This window comes from Sphaeramia orbicularis, chromosome 10 (genome assembly GCF_902148855.1).
Source record: "Sphaeramia orbicularis chromosome 10, fSphaOr1.1, whole genome shotgun sequence".
In the NCBI taxonomy this organism is placed as follows: Eukaryota; Metazoa; Chordata; class Actinopteri; order Kurtiformes; family Apogonidae; genus Sphaeramia; species Sphaeramia orbicularis.
The window spans coordinates 7,220,393-7,247,996 of NC_043966.1; the positions used below are offsets into that span (position 1 = coordinate 7,220,393).

Consider the following 27,604-nt stretch of genomic DNA (forward strand, 5'->3'; position numbering starts at 1 on the left):
GGGAGGAAAAAAAAAAAAAGCATTTAGAATTAGAGCCAGATCATTAGTCTGGTCTGCAAGAAAGAAAAAAAAAACAAAAAAACAGGTCACAATCAACAAAAGCTGGTATTCTGTAACTCAGACGGCGTAAAGCCCCCCCCCCCCCCCCCCCCCCGGACCTCATCCTCTTTTTATTTACTCATTTCTTGTCTGTCTGTCACCTCCCGCTTCCATCCTCCCATCATTCGTCCTCATTGATCTCCTGCCCCCTCCCTCCTCTTCCTCCTCCTTCCCCTCCAGTTTTCCAGGGAGCCAAGTCTGTTTTTGATTAGTGCTCTCATGTAAACCTAAATTGTGATTAAACAAACACTGTGCGAGTGTGTTTGGCTCCGTATCAAGTTTTTGCTTGTGTACGTCTGTACATATATTTTAAGAAAAAAAAAAAAAAAAAAAGAGCAGGCGCATATAGATGCAGACATATACAAACGCACGACATAAACAAGTACATGAGCAAAAATGCAGACACAGGCAGACAAAAATATATAGTATACACTTTAAGCATGCATAGAATATCATGCACATACACTGTATAGATCTGTAAATGTTAACTCTTAAACATGCATGTGCACATATCCATACACAGAAGCAGAAACACTGTTAAAGTAAACACGTCAAGGGGAAAGACTGAGGGTTTTTTTTCTACAAACTATGTTCTAGCAGCTCTGTGGCTACTTCCCCCATCTAGCTCACCTTTATTTGTGAGGTTAAATTACTACCACATGCTGCCTCTGTGCTATTTCAGTGCAAACATATAAAAATTCTTTGCCATATATAAAAAAAAAAAAAAAATCAACAGCCTCCCACGAACATTTCATAGGTTCAGGCCCTGCGGCGAGCTAGCACGCTGGCTAGCTGCTAAAGTAGGCAGCTGAAAGGGAAAGGTGTTGCTGCCGTGAACTTTAAGACCGCCTTGTTGGTGAAATCTGCTAAAAAATAAGAAGCTGCCTTGTTTTATTCACACAAGAGCACAGGCCGACACACGAACTTCATAACTTTTGGTTTCTTGAATACTAGCTTGCTGCAGGAGGAAAACAAAATGATACATTTTTATCCACAAACTTTGCAAAGTGTTGAAGACTCATTGCTTGGGGCTGTACAAGTAAACTTAGACAATACGATCATATACATAAGTGTAGATCCACAAACATACTACACACAAATACAACTTGAATTGCATTCAAAACAAAAGAAGCAAGGTCATTTTCACAGCAGGTTGCTCCAAAATGGAAGCTCTAAAAATGAAAACAACAAAATATTTATATGCTCCTGCTGTTCTTATGAAACACAGTGAGTTTTGTATGTGTGTTCGAGAAGGCAGGCCTGTGGATGAATCTAGTGCTGGTGTCAGGCAGTATCAACACTAAGGCAGGAGGAAGAGTTTACACCAGTGTTTTTCAACCTTGGGGTCGGGACCCCAGGTGGTGTCACCTGGAATTCAAATGGGGTCGCCTGAAATTTCTAGTAATTGATAAAAAAATTTAAAAAATAAATAAATAAATAAATCCTTACTAATAAAAAATAAATGATGAGTTGACAGAAACAATCACAATCCATAAAAGACATGACAAACTGTGAAGCTGAAACTGAAGCACTGTGGGACTGTGTGCAGTAATCTACACCTGGTTTTTCTGCCTCCGTCCATAATAATATACATTATATAGACTAAATGTCATTTAATATTGACCTTTATTTGAAACATAGTGTCGCAAACTTACATGATCAAAAACAAACTAATTTTAGCAAAAAAAAAGTCTGTTTTGCCAGAAATGTGTGATGTTAAAATGGGGTCACAAGCCAAAAGGAATCACTGATTTACACAAAACAAGTCTGTTCCAGTGTGAACGCCAAGTTATGCCTCATACACTTTTAACACTTTAATGTCATTCATGCTAACACATACACATGCATATGAGAAACAGCAGGAAGAAATCAGATTACACAGGAAATCAACCTATGTGTCCACTCGCTGTGCAATATTAAAACCTGTGTTGACAGCTTTTCACTGCAGAAATCAAATCCTGGCAGAGAGCTGATAGTAAGTTTTATTTACATGCACGTAAATGCATTTTTATGGGGCGTAAAAAGGAATAAATTGTATTTTTTGGAATTACTCATTTCCTGACTTTCTATTATTTGATCCTCCTGCTTCTCTTTCTCTTTTTTTCCTGTCTCTCTTCTCTCCCTCTCCCTCTCTCTCGCTCTGTGACTCTCGGTTTTTCGGTATCTCTGCAGTGTGTATTTATCTAAATATGTCTTGGGACAAAATCACACTGCTGTCTGGGCTGTGGGAAACACACACTCACACAAGCCGCTAAGAGCAGCCTTATTTTAGAGGAGCCCTAGTCAGGTTCCCTCTGTAAAAGTTTTCCCTTTTCCCCTCCAAGCATGAGCCCCACGATGAAGCTCCACCGTGGAGCCTATGGGCCTGGTGGTGCAGCTTTCAGCCAGAGCACCAACTTCATGTCAACCCCTAGGAGTCTAAGCCTATTTTGGCCATTTTTGAGTACTTTTGATTTTGCCTTTATATACTATATAAAGAAATATTTACTACACCCATGTTTGGTATCTTTTTGTTTTTCAGTACAACTTCATCTATCTCATCTGTCTATTTTTTTTTTTTTTTCACTTTAACCTACTAAATCAACATAAAAGGACAAAAAACACAAAAAATATAAAATTCGCCTTGGAAAATGTTTATAATTCATTGCATAAATAACACAAAGATGCTTAACGAACCTTTTCAAAGGCTTTAAAATTGAATATTGGTTCCAAATATTAGTTATATAAATTTAAAATTGTAATAAATTAAAACTATACTCAAATATTTGACATAAAAGCCTATCTTTACATAGGCGTTTTCTCACCCCACTCCCAGTCCTCCCGGTTTCCACATCCGGTTCAGGTGGGGGGCTGTGACCATGGACCCCTAAGGGTTAAACCTGTCACGTCTGTTTTCATTTCAACATTAATCATGTCATGGCAAGGAAAGGCAGGTTTATTTATATAGCACATTGCATGTACGAGACAATTCAAAGCGCTTTACATCAAACATTAAAAGCATTAAAGCCAGGAAGCAATAAAAAATATAAGCATGAGACAAGAAAAAAAAAAACCACACATAAATATATAAACCAGATAAAAACTTTAAGCTTAAAAGAAGCAGTGCAGATCTGAACTGATGAATAAAAACTCTATCGTCTTCTCTGGCTTGTCACTGTCTTGTCTTATGTCTTATGTTTAGAAAAATGAAAATTGAATTAATTCATTCACTTTCTGAACCCGCTTTATCCTCACTAGGGTCACGGGGGTCGCTTGGAGCCTATCCCAGCTACTTCTGGGCGAAGGCGGGGTACACCCTGGACATGTCGCCAGTTCATCGCAGGGCTGAACATATAGAGACAAACAATCACGCTCACATTCACACCTATGGGCAATTTAGTTTTGATCAATTAACCTATCAGTGCATGTCTTTGGATGGTGGGAGGAAGCCGGAGGAAAAAAAAAAAAAAAAAAGACAGTACTACAATACTCAAGCCGACTGAAGATAAATGCATGGACTAGTTTTTCCAGGTCATGTCATGTAAGTTTTTAAGATTCTGTTTTGATAAGACTTTTGCAGTGCTGTGCCATGCATGGGCTCTGTAGTGCAGCTGCATGCCAGGCCCTATGAGCCTAGTGGTGCAGCTGCATGCCATGGTTTGCACGTCTGAGTCATGTTTAATTATTAGGAAGGGTGTGTGGTTTTGGTGCATCTACCATGGACCTGCACACACATATACACACATAAACCCACACATGCAGATCCTCATCGTCATCCAGCCCTGTGGTGTTAAATCTGCAGGAGAGGTGGCGTGAGAGAGAGAGAGAGAGAGAGAGAGAGATATGTGTGTGCTTCTGTGTGTTTGTATGTTTCAGACATATTTGTTTCTCGCCAGTACCCAGTGGCGTGAAAACCAAACAAAGGGCCCCGGAGCCTGGTGACAAGAAAACAATCTTACAATTCCTGACAGCAATGCAAACATCAAAGCTGTTTGTTCTATTTGTGTGTGCGTTCGACACAAAAACAAAGAAAAGTAAATGATTGAAACAGACAAAAAGAGAGGAAAGGGAAAAAAAAATGGAGACACGTGACTCGGGGCAGTTCTCGTTCACCCCCTTGCCCTTTTAGACCATTCCCACCAATCGCCGCTGAGGCCCCGCCTGTCGTAGCCAATCAGCGAACCCGTAGAGTACTCCCACTTCCTGTAACACTAACCATAACATTCCAGCAGGTAAACTATGGCAGTCGCCTCTAAATGGACAATTAGCCAAGATTAAAGGCAACCTCCTCGTCTTTCTCCATTAACTTAATTAGGAGGAAAAGACATCTCAAATGACCCCCAGCTCCCTTTAGCCTTCCCTCCCCGTCCCATTCCTCTGCCTCCGTCCAACTTTTCCCCTTGATTTAAGCAGCTATGTTTTACTTACAGTTATGGAACAAAGGCCTAAAACCATACTTGTGCTTTATAGAGCCCCTTTGAAGCATTTGGAGGTTAAGTGCCTTGCTCAAGGGCAACCCCAAAAGTGAAATATGTCTGATTAATGCTCATTCATCAGTCCAGAGACTCTGATTTGTTGACCGCTAGATTCTCAACGGTCATTTTTCTCCCCTTACACATATAAGCTCCTGTTTTATTCACACCCCAAGAGCTGGTTCTTTTTTTAACCACTCTCAACCCAGTCTTTAACTTCCCTTTTATGTATCTAATGCGGTTATCCAGCCCGGCCCGCAGCGTCTGAACCTGTAGAGATCGCGCATTATGTTCAAGGACGTTGGGATCGGGTAAAATCCTTCACCTGCATCCCTCTGGACATGAACTGGCTTCTCTTTCCATTAAGCCTCCGAAAAAACCCTTTTAGGCTGAATGTTTGGCTGCTGGTGTCCCTGCTGAGATGCGTTTTATGGGATGCAGTAATGGCGCTGAGGGAGTGCAGCGGCAAAGTTAAAGAATGGGAGGGAGCTGAGAGCGCTGAAAGCTCAAAGTAAAAAAGACATTCGGGGGTTTGCAAGCTCCACTTCACAAACATCCAACGCAGACTGCAATCCCATGGTCAAGGCTACAGCGTTGGTTAGTATTAACTCTTCAAAGGACATTAACCCTTTCATGCATAGCGGTCACTACAGCTGATCAAAGTTGTTTTCTTGTATGTTTATGGATTTGTTGTTTTGTGCATCATCACATACGCTGCAATTCATACCATTACTGTAACTTTGCTGTTCTAGATAAGCCTGATCTGACTGCAGTAACATGTTTGAGTGTAAAAAAAAATGCTAATTGTTACTCGACTGAAATAAACAGTTTTGTTTTTTTTGTTTTTTTAAACAAAAGTCGCTTGTTTTGGTTTTTTTTTTGTATATTATCTCAAAGCAGGCATGTTAAAATGTGAGAAAACATCAGATTAGCAGCATTAAAAATGTTTTTATTTCATAGTTTTCACACAGTATATCAGTAAATACGTGTTTCTTTGCTTCTAAAATTAAACGCATGGTGTCCAGCTGAGTGAACATTTTTGTAATTCCATGAAAAATAGGTTCATAAAAAAATCAATGACATTGTTTTTTTGTTTTGTTTTTTTTTAATTTTTCATGCCTAAAGAGAAAAATCTTGATTAAGGCTCTCATAATTCATGCATGAAAGGGTTAAATACATTGTGTCATTTCTGGTAATAATAAAGTTCAGACATTTTGCCAATGAACTAATTACAAATGCAGAAGGAAAAATAATGCACAACTCACTCAGGATTTTCCTCGGTTTGTGTAGATCTTGTTGTTATTTGACTAAATCTATGCATTTGGGAGTTGGGTCAGACGGCCAATCGATAGTTTTCTGACCATAAGAATCAAGACAAAAACTCTCTCTTCCTAAAACTACAACTCATAAAACTGGAGGAATGGTCAAGGCTACAGCGTTGGTTAGTATTAACTCTTCAAAGGACATTAAATACATTGTGTCATTTCTAATATAATAAAGTTCATACATTTTGCCAGTGAACTAATTACAAATGCAGAAGGAAAAATAATGCACAACTCAGAATTGTCCTTGGTTTGTGTAGATCTTGTTATTTGACTAAATCTATACATTTGGGAGTTGGGTCAGACGGCCAATCGATAGTTTTCTGACTATAAGAATCAAAGACAAAAACACTCTCTTACTAAAACTACACTGTAAGCCCGGACTTTGTATTTACTAAAATGCTTTATTTACAATGTACTTAAATGATTTAAGTTTTATTACATTACTATACAGGGTGGGGAAGCAAAATTACAATGAACATTTAGTTGTTTTTTCTCAGCAGGCACTACGTCAATTGTTTTGAAACCAAACATATATTGATGTCATAATCATACCTAACACTATTATCCATACCTTTTCAGAAACGTTTGCCCATATGAGTAACCAGGAAAGCAAACGTCAAAGAGTGTGTGATTTGCTGAATGCACTCGTCACACCAAAGGAGATTTCAAAAATAGTTGGAGTGTCCATAAAGACTGTTTATAATGGAAAGAAGAGAATGACTATGAGCAAAACTATTACCAGAAAGTCTGGAAGATACTATTAAAGAAGAATGGGAGAAGTTGTCACCCCAATATTTGAGGAACACTTGCGCAAGTTTCAGGAAGCGTGTGAAGGCAGTTATTGAGAAAGAAGGACACATAGAATAAAAACATTTTCTATTATGTACATTTTCTTGTGGCAAATAAATTCTCATGACTTTCAATAAACTAATTGGTCATACACTGTCTTTCAATCCCTCCCTCAAAATATTGTAAATTTTGCTTCCCCACCCTGTAGACTCTGCGTCCGGGGATCAGCTCGTCGAGCCCCCTGCCGTCGACTGCCAATCTACATTCCTACTCTCACCTGCGGTCATGAGCTTTGGGTCAGGACCGAAAGGACAAGATCCCGGATACAAGCAACAAACAAGAAATAAAAATATTGACTAAGGTTCTCATAATTCATGCATGAAAGGGTTAATTAAAGCATTTCTCTAGAAAAAAAAAATTATTTGGGTGAATGTGACATTTCTCTCCACAAAAACCTGTTGTTTCTTTAGCTTAGATGCAGTGCAAAAATACTTAGAATAGTCGAGAAAAACCCTGTCAATGTTCCTTCCTTATCTTATTTTCTGGTTAAAGTTTGATTATAGCTGCAGAAACTGGTCATACCCGAAGGCCCTAACTGTGTTGACTTAAGCAGGAGTGTGTTTTTTATACGTAGATCTTTACTTTTAAGTGCAAGACATAAAAAAGACACTGGTCTCGATACAAGTATGGACTAAAGTATGCATATTCTGGTTTTGAAATAACAAAAGAGCAGTCACATCTGTAAAACACATGAGGGATCAGCGTCGAAAAAGCACAGCAGCATCTTCGTTTCAGATCTCAGCGAGTTTGTGAATGTTGAAACGTGGTCAAGATTCACCTCCTACATTATGTAACATTCGTCATCAGAGGCCCCGTTAGAGCTACAGCGGTGAAGAAGAAGACGAAGAGGAAATGTCTCTTCTCAGGCTCTCATTTGTCATCTTCCTCACACCACCCTGTTCTCATGCACACCAATCAGCTGCAACCTGAGCCGCTTTAATGGTACAGAATAATACTGCTTCATGAGGATCTGGTGCATTTTAGACCCTGCACACAACAGACTACAGACAACAGGGGTGTCAAACATAAGGCTTGTGGACCAAAACCAGCCTGTCAAAAGGTCCAATCCAGCCCATGGGATGAATTTATGAAACAAAAATTCCACTTATAGGGGTCACATTTTGCTAAACCCACTTTTATTCGTCTTTGGTTCATTTATTTGTGTATTTGGACCCTAACAGTTCATAAAGTTTGAATTTGAACACTCCAGGTGCTGCAAAGCTGTCTTTATATTAATTTCAGCAGAAATTGAGTGGATTTCTATACTCAGTGCCAATGAAAATGCAACACTTGAATGTGTTTTATTGTTCCTGAGCTGCATCAGTATGTTTCAGTTTCGCCTGTATAAGATAATCCCAGACAATTTCTTAACAACCTGAGACGGGTTGAGCTATTGTCACGCTTGAATGAACTTGTCTGCGTTCATAAGACTTGTTTTTCTCATTGCTCAGCGATGAACTGCTCAACTTAAGGAACTGTGGTCAGTTAAGGAGTGCTCATGTTCTGTATATAAAGGCAAGTTGAAAAGCACGAATATCATTTGCAATAACTCAGCGATGCCCAGACTGACACGTGACCACAGATGCCATGCTACGGGGCTCCTGGAGGCCGGAATCTCTGCTCGGCAGGTGGCGCGCCGTTTTGGATGCAATGTGTCCACCATAGTCAGGATGCAACAGAGGCATGAAGAAACTGGCTCAACTGCAGACAGACCTCGCCCTGGACGAGCACGTGTGACCACGCCACAGCAGGATCGCTACATTGAGCTGCAGCGCCTCCGGGACCGCTTTGTGACTTTTGGTTTTGGGGGTCCTTGAGTTTCTTTCTTTATCCTTATTTTTTTGTCAACAAATTTGGATGTGATTTTTTTATTTTTACTGTACAGAAATGGCCTATGATTAATTCCAAAGAGCTTATGGAATAAAAAATCCTCATCGATTTAAAAAAATATAAGAATCTTCAAGTGTTGCGTTTTCATTGGCACTGAGTATACAACCCGTTTTAATTCCTTCTTAATTGTTACGCTTTATAACTAGTTAAGTCACGACATTTGCACATATAAGGTCAAGACTTCAGACGAACATTTCTCCAAGTACGACATAATTGTTTGTCAGCAGCAGCGGTTGTAGTAAACACTGAAAATATGTCCAAACTTCGAGCTGATTACCTAACATGTTGAGTTGTTGGTTGGATTAACAACAGTCAACAACCTGGAGGGGGTGGGGCCTGAAGTGGCTCATTTGGATTTAAAGGGCCAGCGCTCAAAACAACCTTTCTGGTGTCATTAGTCAGAAATAGGGTTGAATAGATTTATTTCGAATATGGAAATGGGACAAGCTTCCTGATTGCTACTAATTGACTTCTTTGCACAACATAATGTAGAGATGAAAATTCAAGGAGGCAAAAAATAATAAAGGAATCAATAAATCAATAAAAAAATAAAATAAAATAAATAATAGGGTTGAAGATGGACCTGCGGAATTGAATTAATGAAGAATTAAGGCCCAAGCAGAGCATTTACAGATTATGTAGACCACAGGGAAATGTTTGAAAATGCACAATTCCATTTTAAAAAGCAAAATATCACTCCTTTAAGATATAAACAGTCAAGGATGTCAAATTCATTTTAGTTCGGGAGCCACAAACAGACCAATTTAATCTCAAGTGGGGACATAATGTATTGACATAAGTCATAATGACCTCTAAATACTGAAAACGCCAAATATTTCTCTTTGTTTTAGTGTAAAGAAGTAACATTAAATGAAAATGTTCACATCAATTCACATATCCTGCATAAATATGAACATGAAATGCTTTAAGCGAGTGAAATTTTAACAATATTCTGGCTGTTACTAAATGTTTTGTGCCTTTGTGGATCAACTGTAAATTGTTATGCACTTGTATAAATGATGAGCTGAGGCAAATTAAGTGTTAAAATTGCTCTTATTTTTCTTGAGAAACTTCAGTTGGTTCATGGATGTTCACGATATTCGCATTTTTTAAACGGATAGTTTGTAGATGTACACATTTTCATTATGTAATTGTACTTTTTTCTCTCTAAAACATAGTGAACAGTTTGGAGTTGACATTATTTATACGTTATTATGGTATTATTTTACTGGTTCGACCCACTTGTGACCTCTGAACTAAAATGAGTTTGACAGCCCTCACATAAAACATGCACACAGTATGTAGAGATAGTGAAGATAGCAGGAAGGGGCTGTGTCTGTATCAGTGTTATTAAACGGGGGGGGGGCTGTCTATTAGCTATCAAATCTCTTAGCAAAATAAACCATGCGCTGTGTGTTGGTGCAGGAGGGCCCTCTCACCGATGGGTTGCATTTTTCCGTTTGAGCTGCCATGAATGCGATGCTCCTCAAGCCAGAAATTCATTGCATCACAAATTTATTCTCCTAAAAACCGGAGCTTAGTGTGTGCGTTAGTTTGTGTCTCTGTGCATGCGATGTGAGACCACAGTCTCTGCAAACTGTGGGGGGAGACGACCACAGACTGCACACACTAAACCCACAGACTCCAGTCCTCCATCCATCTAGATCACCACCCCTATCTTTGTTTTCTCTGCCCCCTACGATGCACCTAGCGGGGGCCACAGACTCCCGGCCCCTCCATCCATCTACCCCCGTCCCCTTCCATCCTCCGCCAGCATCCCGCCCCCTCCACCTCCACCCAAATGACCTCCCTAATACCTAGCGTTCATCCGTCTTTGTCAAACGCTGCGCTTACTGCTCAATTAGAATATTTTCCAATAAGAGACGAAGTCGACCTCTTCAGTTTCGAGCGCTGAATTGGACACTCTTTTCATCCCAGCTGGATCCAAGTGTCTGGTAAAAACTATTATCCAGCTTGATACCTCTTGCCCTTAACCTCCCACCCTCCTCAAGAGCAACCCGAGCCAATCCATGCCTATTTTTCCTTAATGCTAGTCCAGCTCCTTCCCTCTCCTGCCGACGCCAAACCTCAGACCGCAGGGCTTTAATAGGAGGGTTAAGAGGTAATTCCTATCACACTGCCATCATTTAATATCTAACCGAGGCTGACAGAAAGGAAGGTTACGAACCCAAACCAGAAACCCACCAGCAACCCCCCCACACACCCCCATCTCCTCCTGCTGTTATCCTCTCCTTTACTCCTCCTGACTTTCACTCTTCATTTTACCTCCATTACTCCTCTTATGACTCTCCTCTCTGTACGTTTTCCCGCCGCTGTCTTAACTCGTAGAAAAACACAGCGTGGGATAAAAAAAACACCAAAAAACAGGGGGAAACACAAGAAAAAGTGGAAAAAAAAAAAAAAAAAAAAAAAGCATAAAGAGCAGCAGGAAACTCCAGACACTGTAATTTAGATTGTGCTGATGGCAAAGTAAGGATATAAAGAACATGAGATTTATAATGTTAAGTTTGGATCAAGTTCACCCTTTCCACTCTCTTACTGAGTTGTCTGAGCGCTCTATAGGGATTCATATTCGACCGGTGATAAATAAGAACTATCGAGACCAATTAGAGGTTTTATAGAAGAGTAAGCCAGGCGGTGTAGGAAATAATACTGTCACTCATGAAGAACAACAGAAAAACTTGGAAATACGGAATAAACACAGTGGGTGCTCGGTAAATGTGTGTTTTGATGGAGTGGGTGCGCTTGTATGTGTTTGTATCCGTCGTGGTGTGTGTCCCCCCCCCCGACGTTCGCAGGAGAGTTTCGACTGTGTGTGATCCTGGAAGCCGCAGTTGACGTAAATGACAATTTGCTTTCAGCCATAACAGTCTACTTTGCTGTCTTCGGTAATACATCACACATCACCACAAATATATGAAACACATCAGTCCGTCCAGCGTTTAACTCGGAGGTTTCTCGGAGCGCACCCCACCAAGACAAGTTCATCTTTCTGCGGCTTTTCTTCCGTCACAATGAGAAAGTGCTGCAGAAATTACAAATGTGATTTATCATTATGAACCGCTATTATTATTACTGCTGCGTTTGTTGTCTTTGCGCCTTTGTACAATTCCAGTTCTGACATGCTGTTGAACGGAAAATCTCACTGTTGAATTCATTGTTACACCTCATGATTCTTTCATTAGAGCTGTTGGAGAATACGGTCATGAAATTTTTTGCAGAAACCAAGATTTCAACTAGAAATGACTTGCCTTGGTACAAAAATGTAATTATTTCGCTTTGTGGAAAAGCAGCAGGATAAAATTAGTAAATGTTCTGGTAATTTTGTTTGACATATCATTCAGAATCTACTTTGGAAAACTGCATGATGTGGGGAAAGTAAAGGGAAGACATATGTGCTACTGGTTACCTAGGGTTTTTCCGGGCCTAAAATGAGGGAGCAGTAACGCCAACATTATTTAAAAATACAAAATAACAGTGAGACTAGTAAAATAAAATGAGAATTAATGTAGTAAAACTGTCTGGTAATGGTCTTGGTGTTAAAACTCACTTACACATACAGTCAAGTAAGTAAAATGAAGGAATATGACAGTTTTGGATATAGATTTACGGTAAGTAAGTAAATAAATTTTATATATAGAGCACAGTGGCGGCTGCTCGTCTTTCAAACAGGGGAAGCTCATTGTCGGCTTACATCAAAAAAAAAAAAAAAAAAAAAAAAAAAGTCATGTTATTTAAACATACATTCGGCCCTCCATTCCTTTTTAAGTAAATGCTCAGTGACCTTATCGTACCAGTAGGCGTCTTTTCCAGGGACTGGACCAGTGTCCTCTCTGCTTAGATTGCCTTGGCCCAGTGTGTTGTGGGTGGAAGACTTCAGCCTTTTTAAACTACAGATGCTCCTTTCACTCTGACCTAGCCGACAGTTTGATAGATTTAACTATCTACAAAACGATATTAAACTCGAACAAGAAATGATTAAATTATGGAACTGAAACAAGAAAACGCTGAAATTATGTTAAATTGAAACAAGGAAGTCCAATGAGTGCGTTTTATTTACAGTGCAAGAAATGAACAAGTAATTTCGTAGCGGTTTCTCTCTGATTTCACAGCAGAATGTGCGACGGTATTAAACTGAACTGTGTCAGTGAAGGAGGAGATCTGAAAACAGCTGTCAATCAAACGGGATTCAGCCTTTCGACTGTTCCTCCAATCAGCACGTGGGATTCTGGCGTCCAGCCCGGCCGAGCTCCGCCCACAGCTCCATTCACCCCCAGAGATGCCCGGCGTCCGGGGGCGGGACAACATCGTGGCATTTATCCAATTACCGTCCAGTTTTGAGGCAATGAATAAAACTGTTCCACTCAGTCCCATTGAAGCCCAGAGACGGACACAGTCTACGGACAAATGCACTGAGCAGAGATGGAGGAGAAAACAGAGACACGGGAATGGAGGAGAAGTGAACAACATCTGTTCATCAGTCTGTTGATTTGTGATGAAGCTGATTCTGAACGAACTCATCTGTGAGATGAACGTGTTCTAACACATTTGTAGTCAATAAAATGTCAACACAACCGAATATATTTAACCATTTAATTTTCGTAATTTTAGGGGAAACCAGGCTTCCCTTGCAGTCTGTGAGAAATCACCACTGATAGAGCCCTTTTCACAGACAGTCACAAAGTGCAAAATACAGTTAAAATACCATTAAAAATACAATAAAATACAATTGCCTTACATCCAACTGTAGGCAGACTATTATTTATTATAAGTCTTGAAGAGATAATGGATTAATGTGGTAATTTACTGGACTTGGGTGCCTTTAGAGAAACTTTAAAAGCCTTGTTTCTACATCAGTTAACTCATAAATAGCCAAGCGAAGAAAGTCCAACACTAACATTTTTGTTTATTCCACTTTAGCGTTAATTACAATATCATTTCAGTAATCTTAAATAATATCACAACATTTATATCTGTAATTTTTTCAACAAATAACCTTACTGAACCTAGACCTGACCAACTGAATCAACCCGAGATCATAACACTGCCCCCACAGGCTCGTACTGTAGGTGCTAGGCATGATGGGTAATCACTTCATCACACTGGAACAAGGTCAATCTGGACTCATCAGACCATTTTTCCATTAAAACACAGTTTAATCTTTATGCTCTCAACATATGTGCATGTGAATTCAGACCTGAAGCCTGCAGTGATAACTTAAATTCACGACAGTTTACAAAGATGTCTGGGAATGCAAAGCAGAGCCAGAGCAACAGTGATGGAGTTGTTCACATTCCTGCTGCCTAATCCACCTCTTCATACTGATTCATGTCATCTTCCTGCTGGAACAGTCATACTTTTGCAGATAAATTACCCAAAGACATCTCTCTACCTCACTGTCTCCTCTACTGTCCTGTTTGTCTGCACTGCATCTATCAAAATCTTATCTCTCTACAAAAAAAAAGAAAAGAAAAAAAATGCCAACAGGATCTTGCAGCTGCAAGTGGGTGAGGAGGCAACAGTAGGAAGACATGAGAAGTAAAGTTTCCTATGGAGTTTTCTGATCAGTTTTATTAGCCCTATTCCGATTTTAACCCATAAAGACCCAGTGCTACTTCTGTGGCACTTCCAAAATGTAGCTTATTTTAAGTGACTTATTGCCTTTTATCATGACATTATCCTCTGTATTTTGCATTTTTTCAGTGAACGTCACATATTTTCTTACATTTAATTCACTGTTCATTTAGATGTTCATAAAAGCTCATATTAAAGTTGAGGGTTATTATATCGAACACAGAGAAAACTGAAGAAAAAGTGACTTTTTCAGCAAAAGACATCATTAACTGAACATAAAACATGGGTCTGATGACAGTGTTTCCATGTTCACTACGGAGCCTGTGAACATCCAAATGGGTCATATCTGATGACCATGAAGGGACAAGAAACTGCATTTTACACCAATTATTTCCATGTATTGAAAGGATTAATGGAACAGCAGGTATTAAAGGGGTCATATTTTGCTAAACCCACTTTTATTAGTCTTTGGTTCATTTATTTGTGTATTTGAGGACCCAAAGTGTTTAAATTTGACCCCCCCACGTGCTGCAAAGCTATCTTTATATTCATTCCAGCAAAAATCAAGTGGATTTCTACAACCTGTTTCAATTCCTGCTTAATTTGTTACGTCTATAACTTGTTACATCATGACATTTGCACATATAAGGTCAAGACTTCGGATGAACATTTCTCTGAGTACGACATAAATGTTTGTTAGCAGCAGCGGTTGTAGTAAAAACTGAAAATATGTCCAAACTTCAAGCCAATTACTTAAAATGTTCAGTTGTTGGTTGTATTAACGAACTCAAGTGGCTTAAGGGGACAGAGCAGCACAGTCAACAACCTGGAGGGGGGTGGGGTGTGAAGCGGCTCATCTGCATTTAAAGGGCCAGCGTTCAAAATTATCTTTCTGGTGTCATTACTCAGAAATACAGGGTGGGGAAGCAAAATTTACAATATTTTAGGCAGGGATTGAAAGACAGTGTATGACCAATTAGTTTATTGAAAGTCATGAGAATTTATTTGCCACAAGAAAATTGACATAATAGAAAATGTTTTTATTCTATGTGTCCTCCTTCTTTCTCAATAACTGCCTTCACACGCTTCCTGAAACTTGCACAAGTGTTCCTCAAATATTCGGGTGACAACTTCTCCCATTCTTCTTTAATAGTATCTTTAAGAAAGTCGACATTGCTGTGTGATGTTCTATTGGTAGCATGTTCTAAAACGCCCCAAACAGCAGAATCCAGAGGGTTTAGATCTGGGCTAGAAGGCGGCCATAAACATGATTCCCAAAAATTGCTAAAGTTGGATTTGTTGCTGTTGTCAACAAGTGTTTCGGTGTTCTTGTGTAAGATTTTAACTTCAAATCATATTTTACTGCATTTCTAACAGTCTTTTTGTCTACCTCAAGTTCAATTGCCATTTTTCTCATGGATTTGGTTGGATTTGAGCGCTTTAATAAAAGCTTTGGTACGTTTTTTGTTGCTTCCTCCACTTCCAGACTTTCTCGTAATAGTTTTGCTCATAATCATTCTCTTCTTTCCATTATAAACAGTCTTTATGGACACTCCAACTATTTTTGAAATCTCCTTTGGTGTGAAGAGTGCATTCAGCAAATCACACACTCTTTGACGTTTGCTTTCCTGATTACTCATTTGGGCAAAAGTTTATGAAAAGGTATGGATAATAGTGTTAGGTATGATTATGACATCAATATATGTTTGGTTTCAAAACAATTGACGTAGTGCCTGCTGAGAAAAAACAACTAAATGTTCATTGTAAATTTTGCTTCCCCACCCTATAGGGTTGAAGACGGACCTGTGGAGTTGAACAAATGAAGAATTCAGACCCGAGCAGAGCATTTATAGTTAATGTAGACCACAAGGAAATGTTTGAAAATGCATAATTCCATTTAAAAAATGCAAAATATCACTCCTTCAAACAATTTAGATCAGTCGATGGTTTTGGTCGCCAGTGGCTGTTTGGGTCTTTATGGGTTAAAACCTGAACACTTATAATACGCCAAAAAAACATCAAAAGAGCATTATACAGTTTCAGAACTCAAGGTAACAGTAGCTTCCAATGCGTTCTGCCTCATGGAAAACTTATAAAAGTAGAGTGAGAGAAGTGAGAGTTTAATGTGCTGGTATTCCCTCTCCCAACACCTAGTGCGCGCATGACGCTAATGCATATTGATATAAAGGTATATCAGCGCTGCGTGCATGCACATACAAGCACGCAGATTAAAATATGAATCCTTAGGGGGTTTGCAGATACGTATAAAACAACCATGCATCACACACACATTCTCCTTTTTGCTTCACTTGAAGGCGGCCCAATGTAAACAGCTGTAAAGTTTAGAAGGTGCTTCGCCCTTCAACCTGACCTGACAAAGACTCTCAGAGGATAAGACAAATACTAAACCTCGGTGGAAAGAGAGAAAGAGCAGAGGGGAAGAAAAGGAGACAGGGTGGGTACGCCAATGGGACCGAATCAGAGAACAGGAGAGAGTACGTCTGGGAATGTGAGATGAAAAAGAGGGAGAAAGTGGGAGGCTGCATCAGTTTGACCTGCTCTTCCACCCTGGATACTCTGGGAAATCTCTATATTCCTGAATAAAAATTCCTCGCCGGTCCAAGCAAAACACTCACGCCAGGCACACTTTCACCTCTTAAAGTCATGCACGCACACATACGCACTCCTTTTCACCTCTTGACAGGAGCACAGAGCGGCACTGTGTCACCTGGCAGCGGGACTTGAACCCTCAACCCGGATAAAAGTACTGACACTGCACCGTGGCTGTGTTTGCAATTGGATCACGTAACACATCAAAAGAAACGTAAGGGGAAAAAAAAGGGAGAGAAAGAGCAACAGGCTCTGGGAGAGTGATGGAAGGAGAGTCGCAGGGAGACGGGAGAAGCGAGAAAATAAAGAGTGGTACTCACAGTCGGCCGAGTTTGGGGTTGGACTGGAACAGAAGCTCTGGGAGGAACTGGAGTTTGTTTCTGTTCAGGCGACTGTGGACAGAAAAGGCGGGTCGAAAACAAAAGGAAATACAGTTAAAGTCAAATCACACTGTAATAGAATGTTTTAACCCATAAACACCCAAACATCCACTGGTGACCAAAAGCATTGACTGATCTAAACTGTTTAATACCTGTTGATCCATTAATCCTATCAATACATTAAGATAATTGGTGTAAAATACAGTCTGTCATCTTTTCACTGTCATCAGATATGACCCATTTGGACGTTCAGAGGCTCCGTAGTTACCGTGGAAACACTGTCATCTTCTACAACATCGATTCACCAGTAAAACCCATGGAGTTGGATCAATGACAGTTGATGGATACACTTATTTATACATTCAGTTATTGATGTTTTTGCAGAAAAAGTCACTTTCTTCAGGTTTCTCTGTTTCTCTGATACAATAACCTTTGAATTAACATAGGGTTTTCATGAATGAAATATTTCTAAACGAAATATATGAAATTAAACATAGGAAAATACATGATTTCCCGAGAAAAATGTAAAATACAGAGGATAATATTATAATAAATCATGATAAATCACTTAAGAAAGGTTAACTAGAGAGAACCAAAATCATTTGGGAACTGCCACAAAAGTAACACTGGGTCTTTATGGGTTAAAAGAATGTGAGAAATGTACTTGTATTAATTTCTAAACAGATCACAGTGGATGGACACACTTGTTTATGCGTTCAGTTATTGATATCTTTGCTGAAAACGTCACTTTTTCTTCAGTTTTCTCTGTTTTTAATATGATAACCTTCGAGTTTTCATGAACATCTCCATTACATATAGAAAAATACATGATGTACAGTGAAAAATGCAAAATTCAGAGAATAATATTATTACCACCGCCAAGGAGGTTATGTTTTTGTCGGCGTTGGTTTGTCTGTCTGTGTCTGTCTGTCTGTGTGCAAGATAACTCAGAAAATTAAGGGCAGATTTGGATGAAAATTTCAGGAAATGTTGATACTAGCACAAGGAACAAATGATTAAATTTAGGTGGTGACCGGGGGGGGGGGGGGGGGCAAAGGGGGGCCCACTGATCAACCTTGGCGGAGGTCTGCGCTGTCAGAGTGCTTCTAGTTCTTTTTCTGTTTTTTCTTTACTGCTACTTGTTTATTATACCTGAATGACTGACTGTAACACCCCATAATTTCCCCCTGGGTTTAATAAAGTATTGTGATTTGCTGCTAAAACCTGAAAATGTGCAGTAAAAGCTCAGGCAGGTACAGAAAAGCACACATGAATAAATCAGTCATGTTCAGGGTCGTTGTGTTGACTGAAGCTTCACCACCCAGCTGAGCCCGTCGCCTTAAAGGTCAGCGGGTCAGAGGGTCAAAGGTCAGACTCATGGGAAAACCCCACTGGCTTCCTGTGATCATGACCTGCGGGTTATCATGCTGTGTTCTGTGTGTGTGATTGCCGGTTATGGGGTATCGCGCTGTAAAAACCCTCTGAAGCAACGTTATCGCTATCATCCTCACATGTGTTTTGACCTGGGAGTGAAGAGCGGAGCAGGTCTGGGGTGTCTGGCGTCTCCACGGCAACTCCACTCAACTGCCAGATGTGCAATAGAAGTATTTACAGTTTAATCCTTTCTAGATTCTGCTCAATGTCACAACTTGCTTCATCAGTTGTCACAAAAAGGAGGAAATGCTAATTAGTTGCGTTTCCATTGACTGGTTTGGAGTCAGATCACAGTTTGGTAATGTCGGAATAAGAAGAGTAGAAGTAGTAAAGGATAAACAGGGTTCCTACAGGTTTCTACAAGTTAAATTTAAGACTTTTTAAGACCTTTTTTAGGACTACTTAGAACAGAATTAATTGCCTATTTCACGGCCATACTAGCAAAAATGTGTGACTCCTAGGATTACGGAAAATTGATTTATTTACTCCAATGCCAAAGTTAGCGATAATTGGTTCTGAATTTCAATAAATATTGTCGGGTTGGAACAGGTGGAACTGAGTTGACTAAAGATACTTTCTTTGCAGCGTGGATATTCAACAGACACGAGGGTCAAAACATGGTATTTGAAATCTCTCTGACGGGACATTTGAGACAATTTGACAGATTAATGTTGCTAAATGACCCATATTTTTACTTTTAAATTCATTTTTGCTTCAATTGGACTATAAGGGATTATCCGAAACAAGGAGCTACTTTATATTGAAATAAATGTTGGAACAGCAATCACTTAGATTTCGCTCTCTGACAGGACATTACCGTGTTTTGATCCTTAAAACACATTTATGGCAATATAATTTAAGACCTATAATATCAAATTTAATACATTTTAAAGACTTTTTTAAGGCATTAAAGGTAGAATTGTAAATTCAAGACTTCTAAGACTTTTTAAGACCCTGCAGGAACCCTGGTAAAACCCAAAAAAAGTAGCTGGTGACCTACAGGAAACCTTGAAGGAAATTAATAAAAAAAGAAAAGTATGAGAGAAAGATGGAGAGACAGTTCTTTTCTTGGCTTTAACTCCTGCTTCTTCTTCTTTAGGCGTGAAAAGAGCGAATCAGTTGTAAAAGATGAATGTTGTCGAAGTCATAACTCATTCAATAATGGTGCTTCTGTCTCTGAAAACTATTTAGAAAAACAAATCCACCTCAAATGTACACTATCCTGTCTTTGCGAAGTATTTACCTCCACGACGATTGAGAATCTTGTTATGATATACAATCCAGTCATTAAAATTCTTGACAGGAAGCCAATAAGATCATATCATAGGCATGTTCTTAGAAATTGAATATAGACAATTTATTAAATTTGAGAATTTAAAACTCTTCTATTAATGCCCCTGTGAACCCAGTGACCTCGTGGCTCCTCTCAGAGTCTCAGGATAAGTAACAAAAGGAGCGTCCCATGGAAAGTATAAGTTTTTAAACAGGCCAACAGTCATGTTTTCATGTATAACTCACTTTTTCTGTTGTATTTTAATATAACTGGGCTCGTACTGTGTGATACTTTGCAGTGTATTCTCTACAGTTTTATACTGTGTTTAAAGTATTTCCAAAGCCCAGTTAGAGACTAGGCCTGGACCATAAATACTTTGGTTTGTGTCAATAATCTATGTCACATACTTGTCCTTCTACAAATAAGCGTAAAGAAAGAAAAAACAAAAGTGAATTTCATAATTTATATCAACCGTTTCAAAAACTATGAAAATAAACCTAAAATATGCTGATGGAAACATGGCTACTCTCTGAAAAGAATAAAAAAAGAACATACTATTAATTTGGGGAAATGCTAAACTCTCAAATAAAAGAAGATAGAAGATCAACAGGAGCCAAGAGCTAATATTAAGCCACTAAACTGGAAATGGTGACAGAAGGATGATAAATATAATTTTTATTGTGGTTAGTCTGGTGTTTGGTTCAGCAGTTATCAGGTGATAAATACCAACAATGAAGTGAAAATGGTTAATTTAAGATAACAGTATATGTATAAGCTATTGGAGGTTCAAGGATGATATGGGTTTTCCCTGATCGAAACTACGAGGAAGAGAAGATGGAGGAGGAGGAGGATAAAAAGGAGAAGAAAAAAAGGAGAAAGAGGAGGAAGAGGAGGAAAAGGAGAACAAGAACAAGAAGAAAAAGGAGGACAAGGAGAAGACAGAAGAGGAGGATGATAAGGAGGAGGAAAAGAAGAAGGAAGAGGAAGAGAAGAACAAGAAAAGGTGAAATAAGAAGGAGGAGCAGATGAAGAAAAAGACAGAAGAGAAGGACGATAACGAGGAGGAGGAGGAGAACAAGAAAAGGAAGGAGGAGGAGGAGAAGAGGAAGAAGAAGGAGAAGTAGGAGGAGGAGTCAGAAGTGAAGCAGTTATGTACAACCATAAGTTCAGATAATAAATGCACTAAAGCAGTGGTTCTTAACCTGGGTTCGATCCAACCCTAGGGGTTCGGTGAGTCAGTCTCAGGGGTTCGGCGGAGGTCCAGACACACACTCGACTCATTAGTCAGGTGTGTGTGTCGGGCTAGGTCCGTGTATGTAAACAAATGGCTTCGGAGACTCTTTCTCTGATTGACATCCAATATACGCGGAGTATTGTTGTTGCTTATAGCACTACAACACATCCGGAAGTGTTTATAATCTCTTCCACTCGTCTGGCGATGAATTATTTTCCACATCGTTGTTATGACTTTTGCTACTTCCTGTTAACCACGGAGGCAGTCATGTGTAGCGTTTGTTTACATTTTTCGGTCACCGCACTGGTCAGTTACAATCATGTGATGACCGATGCACCGTCGCGGATGGAGAAATCGTTTTACGCTAAAGCCGAGCTAGTGCCGTAATAAAACAACGATCACAAAAATACTGAAGGAGTATAACGAGAACTTTTTTTTGATACACTACATGCAATTATCTTTTTTTTAATGTCAAAATTATACCGTTTGTTACAACATATCTTTGCGAGCAATCCTTTTTGAGGATGCTGGACATAAAAACGAAGAAAAGGAACAGACTTCGCTGTGAAAATGACATGAGAGTGGCACTTGCCAAGGTGAAGCCATGCATTTCTGAACTGGTCTCTCAAAGCCAACAGCAGAAGTCACACTGATTTGCAGTAAATATTCATTATTATTGTAGCCTGATGGAAATTAGGTGATGGGTGTGTGTTAAAATGTTAAAAATGATAAATAGCATAAATACAATAAGTTCATTATTGGAATACATAAGGTTAAAAATTAAAACCATTTCAGTGTGGTTGTATTAAAAAAGGTCATGTCTTTGTGAAAAGGTATGTAATTTGTTGTGAGTTCATGCACTGTATTGGTTTTGTTCTTTGAACACAGTGATGTTAATGCACAGTTCATTTTGTGCACCAGTAAAACATATACCTGTGTCTTGAATTTGAAAAAAATAATATTTCATTTTTTTGTAAAGAAGGGTTCGGTGAATGCGCATATGAAACTGGTGGGGTTCAGTACCTCCAACAAGGTTAAGAACCACTGCACTAAATGTAGAGTTAATCATGTAGAGAAAACAAAAAAGCACCAAATATTGGGCCTGATCTCCTGAAAAAAGATCATGAGCATTTGTAAAAGTTACAACCATTAGACACAAATATGCTACTGTGTATCCGAACATAATAAAAGATCATATTAATAATAAATAATAATAAATATTATTGGTTAAATTTACTCAGATAAGACAAAAATGTACAATATACTTCAAGTGTTTATGTATTTTACGAATAAAACTGACATCGTATCCATCCTAAGACATGAAATAAAAACCTTCTTAAGGACAAACGTCTCCAAATATTTGTCAGTGACCTCTTGCATTTGTCTTGGAAGGAATGTGAAGCGGAGACAGAATAATGAGGACAAACAAAAACACATGTGTCTATAAGGAGGATGAGTCTGAATCAGAGACAAATGAGGACAACGTCAGGAGTTGAACCATTATCAAACCACCTTGTCTGAAAAAGGAGGCACGAGGAGGGAAAAAAAAAGAAAAGAAAAGGAGGTTGGAGGGTCACGGGGTCACAACGGAGAATCTGTAGTGGAGAAGACGCAGACACCAACCTTTTAACCTCTGTGATAATGATAATAAGAACCTGACTTTCACTCCTGTGCGTCAGTGGAACCAGAGCTGCAATCCAAACGGAGACATCCACCATTTAGAAGAACTGACCCCTGCTACTAGAAAATAACTACGAGTATAAACGCACACCATCGGCTTCTATTACGAATATGAGTCATCTTGAGTCATTTACGGCTTTAAAAGGACAAATCCTTTGTGTAAATAAAAATTTGGAGTTGTCCTTCTAGAATCCCTTGAGAAACAACCGAACCACAAGTTGAAGACCGATACATTTCTGGAAATTTTGGAAGAACTTTGAGCATTAGTCATAAAAACTCAGTTAGAAATAAACTTTACACCACACTCCTCAGCCCGAAGGTTGATTCTACTTAATTGGAAGGTCTCCCATCCCCCTTCACATGTCCAGTGGGTACGTGAAGTGCTTTACAATCTTAAGGTTGAAAAGTTGAGATTTTCTCTTAGAGGCTCAATTAAATCATTTCATACCACTTGGGATCCATTTTTACAGTATTTCAATTCTTTAAATTTTCCTCAGTATATAGATGACTAAGCATTGAGAAAGAGGGGAAAGGAGAGGAAAGGAGGGAATGAGAAATTATGTGTAGTCTTCTCCTTTCTTCTTTTATTTCTGTGTACTATACTACCTTTTTACTTTTACGATTTGAGTTCCTTTATCATTATGTAGGCTTTCTGTTTTTCAATTTCTTTTATGCTTTTCCTTATTTTTTATTTATTTATTTATTTATTTATTGATTGATGGATTTTTTTTTTTTTTTTTTTTTTTTTGGGCCTGTGGATTGAGTGGGTGGGAAGGGATGGGTGTTGACAGTCAGATATGTCATTCTTGATTGTGCATTGACTGTTACAAATTGATATGTCTGTCGTGTTCATTGAAAATGTTCAATAAATATAGTTGGAAAAAAAAAAAAAAGAAATAAACTTTACAAGAGATGCACATAGAGAAGAGATAAGCATTGAATTAACTGAATCTATGTGGGATAAGTGTTTGTTTAACCCTTAGAGCTCCACGGTCACGAGGCTGATATTAAAAGAATGGAAGTCCCCAAATCCTCCTTTTCAAGCGCAGGTCAATAATATGTTGTCATTAATACAGATGGAAAAGCTCAGGTCTTTAAGGACCTGTTCTGTGAAGACTTTTCAAGTGCTTAGACTCTGTTTCTCGCATACACTGTAAGCCCGGAATTTGTATTCACTAAAATGCTTTAATTACAATGCACTTAAATGATTTAAGTTTTATGATGTTACTATAAAATGTTCAGTATATTCTACTAATTTGTAGACATAGTTGAAAGTACGAAAAAGTTTAAGTTGAATGGAATTAAATCACTCAGTTTTAGTCATGACCACACCCTTTTAGCTTCGCATTGCATTGTGGGTATTGGGCATGTTGTTGAAAATGTGTTATTTTTATGTGCAGGGGTTCAGCGGGGTTGTGGTGTTAGTGTTAATTTGGATTTAATGTGTGTATGGCAGTGTTTATTGGCCTTTTTGTGTTTGTTTTTGTATTTTTGTAGAGCTGCACCAGGAGTCAGAGCCAAAGAACAATGGCTTCACTGTTCATCTAAAACTGTTATTGTACAATGGAAATCTTACAGTCTTGTCAAATTAAAAGCACGCTCTGTACTGGCATATGACATTGAGCTAACTTCCATTCATGCCACAATATGTGAAATTAAATCATTTCATAACTATTTTGGTCAGGAATATGATTTTGAGTTTGATAATCTTAAAAAAGTTGTTTAATCAATGATAAATTAATCTGGCTGCAATTGAGTAAATTAGTCAGTGTAACCTAAAATGTTGAGTTGAATGGTTGGATAGTGGGGTTGATTTTACAACAGATTTAAAGTACAAATAACTTGTCTTTTAGTGTTTTCTACTTAATAGTTTAAGTTCAATACTTTTAGCATTAAAGTTGGACCTACTTAAACCAATTGATTAGTTGATCATTACTCAAATCATTTAAGTGCAATCACTTGCCTCAAATTTTTGGAGTAAACTCTACTTATCTGGGCTTACAGTGTACTTGGAGGAAGTTAGATTGGACTAACGATTATATTTTTACACCAGTAGTCACTTTTCCATTGGACATAAACGCAAAACTACCGATATTTACTAAATGTTGAAAAAACTGATTTACAGATATATTCATTATTATTATTATTATTATATATTACCCCTCTATCCCATACTAAATTAAAAAATGATTCATTTCCTGGTGTGTCCACACATACCACGCTATGTTTCTTTTAAAACTCTTCTTCTTTGCTTGTTGTAATGTCCGTCAACATCCATTTTTTTTAATCATGTGACCCTAGTTGCGGAAAAAGGTCTTTCCATTGCAGTTTTGTGTGATATACCAATTGCGCTACGCCCGAAAAACCACGTCTTGCCGGCACAAAACTTTTAATCAAAAAACAAGAGTTTTGGCAAAATTGTCATTTTTCCATTAGGTAAATTTTTATCCGCAAGTTATGTTCGCACAATTTGAGGGTCAATGGAAAAGCGACTGGTGACTGTCCTCTGCCCGTCTTTCTTTCTTTGAATAAGGACTGGGTAGTAAATTAATTAATTAGTTGTTACACACATCTGAGCCTTTGTTTTTGTGTTTTACATAACTGAAAACTGCAAAATAAAAAATAAAATAGGGAAAAAAAAGGGGAAGAAATAAACTTTACGGATTATCCAAATGAAAAAAAGCCACTAGTAATGGACAAAACCCTTAGCTTGGACCAAAAATCATGCAATTATTTTTGAAAATATCTTCCAAAAGTGCAATTTTGTCGTTATATTATGCCTTTTTTAAAGATTTTTTTTCTTGTCTCTGAGATGAGTGACCACAGACGTACAATGCTAACTCATGTTTTGACATAAATGACTGTACTCACCCAAGGAGGTGACTACTTAAGCTCAGTGTTTTTCACATTGTGACGCCATAAATCACCCTGACTCAGCACCCTAGCCCATCACCCATGACCTTTGACCCTGACAGGCAAGACATCAGAGACCCGTCAGCGGAGTATTTTAAAAAGCATTTCACTATCAGAGAAGTAAAACACAAAGTCAGAACCATGACCGCGCTATCAGGCCGGTAACTGTGATGAACAGCGTTACGAGTTTTCGCAGTTCAGGGCTCGCTCGTGACCTTTGACCCCCACCTGACACACAGCATGAAAGAGGCTTTTAACATTAAAGCGGAGCATCACCTCTAATTTTCCCCTATCGGACGTGGGATCTCCATCGAGAGACAAGATACATGTGCTGCTGCCATTCAAGCGCCGTGGCCTGAACTGAATTAACGGCGTTCATTTCTCGTCTGTGTCGACTTCTACTGTACGTCTGCGAATCTTTTAACCAACTGTCAGCTGAATGTTCATTTCTGTCATGTCAGAGGAAAAAGCTGTATGTCACTTCTCTCCTGTACATGAGCAGAGAAATATTTCAACTATTCCCCAAAGGAAATAACATAGTGAAGGTAAAGAGCTGTGAGAAACACTGACAGTACACGAAAAAATAACTCAACAGTGAAGAAATTAGCGTCTGTCAAAACCAGTGGTGCCATATAAATACTCCAGGTACTCATGTAGGTGTACTTTAAGTCATTGTATCATTTGGTAATTGGATTTTCTTTTCAGGAACAAAAGAAAAACTAGTGGTTAATTGATTTTCGCTTTAAAATTGAAGACTTCAAATTGAATTTCAAGGCGTTTTTCTTTTTCAGTGTCAAAACAGATCAACCAAATTTAAAAAACAGATTTCATTTTCGCTCTCCAACAACAAAAAAGAAAGTTACTATCTGACAGAAATGGAAAAACAGACCAAAAATGCATGTTGTTCTTTTTTTTCCCATTTTCTGAGACTAGATGTTGTCATTTTCAAGGAAAGACCGCTAATGATAGATCACAAAGATTCTTATGTGGTCTATCACATTGTATGAAATCTGGACATCATAGACATGCTACCTGGTCAGTGTATCTTTTGGTAATAGGATTTTCTTTTCAGAAACAAAAAAAAAACTAGTGGTTAATTGATTTTCATTTTAAAATAGAAGAATTAAACTTGAATTTCAAGGCGTTTTTCTTTTTCAGTGTCAAAACAGATAAACCAAATTTAAAAAAAAAAAAAAAAAAAGATTTATTTTCATTTTCTCTTTCTCATATGAAATCTGGACATCGTTGACATCCTCCCTCCACGAATGTATACAAACTCAAGATTTCATATGAACTGGAAGATTTGTACAAACCCATCAATCGTAAGAATCTTTGGGTGTGAGACATTAACGCTCTATCCTTGAAAATGAAAACACCATACATAACATTAAAAAAAAAAAAAGAAAATGAAAACATCGGTCTCAGAAAATGAAAAAAAAAACATGCATTTTTGGTCCGTTTTTCCATTTCTGTCAGATAGTAACTTTCTTTTTTGTCACTGGAGAGAGAAAACAAAAAAAACCAAAAAAAATCAATTTTTTAAACATTTAGTTTATCTGTTTTGACACTGAAAAAGAAAAACGCCTTAAAATTCAAATTATTCTATTTTAAAGCGAAAATCAATTAACCAGTAGTTTTTCTTTTGTTTCTGAGAAGAAAATCCAATTACCAACAGATACACTGGCCACTTTACGTGAACATTTCCATTTTATCCAGCTTTGTCCTTCTACTCTGATACATCTCAGAGGCAAATACTATTCTCTTTCCTCCACTACATTTGTCTGGCAGCTGTAGTCCCTTTTCAGACTCTATTTTTTCATCCACAAACCATGTATATCCAGATGCAGATGTAAATAAACCTAAGGATGAAG

The 27,604-nt window shown here is 38.4% G+C and overlaps 1 protein-coding gene across 1 annotated transcript in view; it reads right to left on the bottom strand.

Moving 5' to 3' along the window:
- The window catches only part of slit3 (slit homolog 3 (Drosophila)), a 742,110-nt gene that overhangs the window by 659,616 nt on the left and 54,890 nt on the right, over positions 1-27,604 (bottom strand). Inside the window, exon 4 of the mRNA XM_030145427.1 lies at positions 17,140-17,211. Coding sequence (XP_030001287.1) covers positions 17,140-17,211 — 72 coding nt within the window. The remainder of the gene's footprint in view (positions 1-17,139; positions 17,212-27,604) is intronic.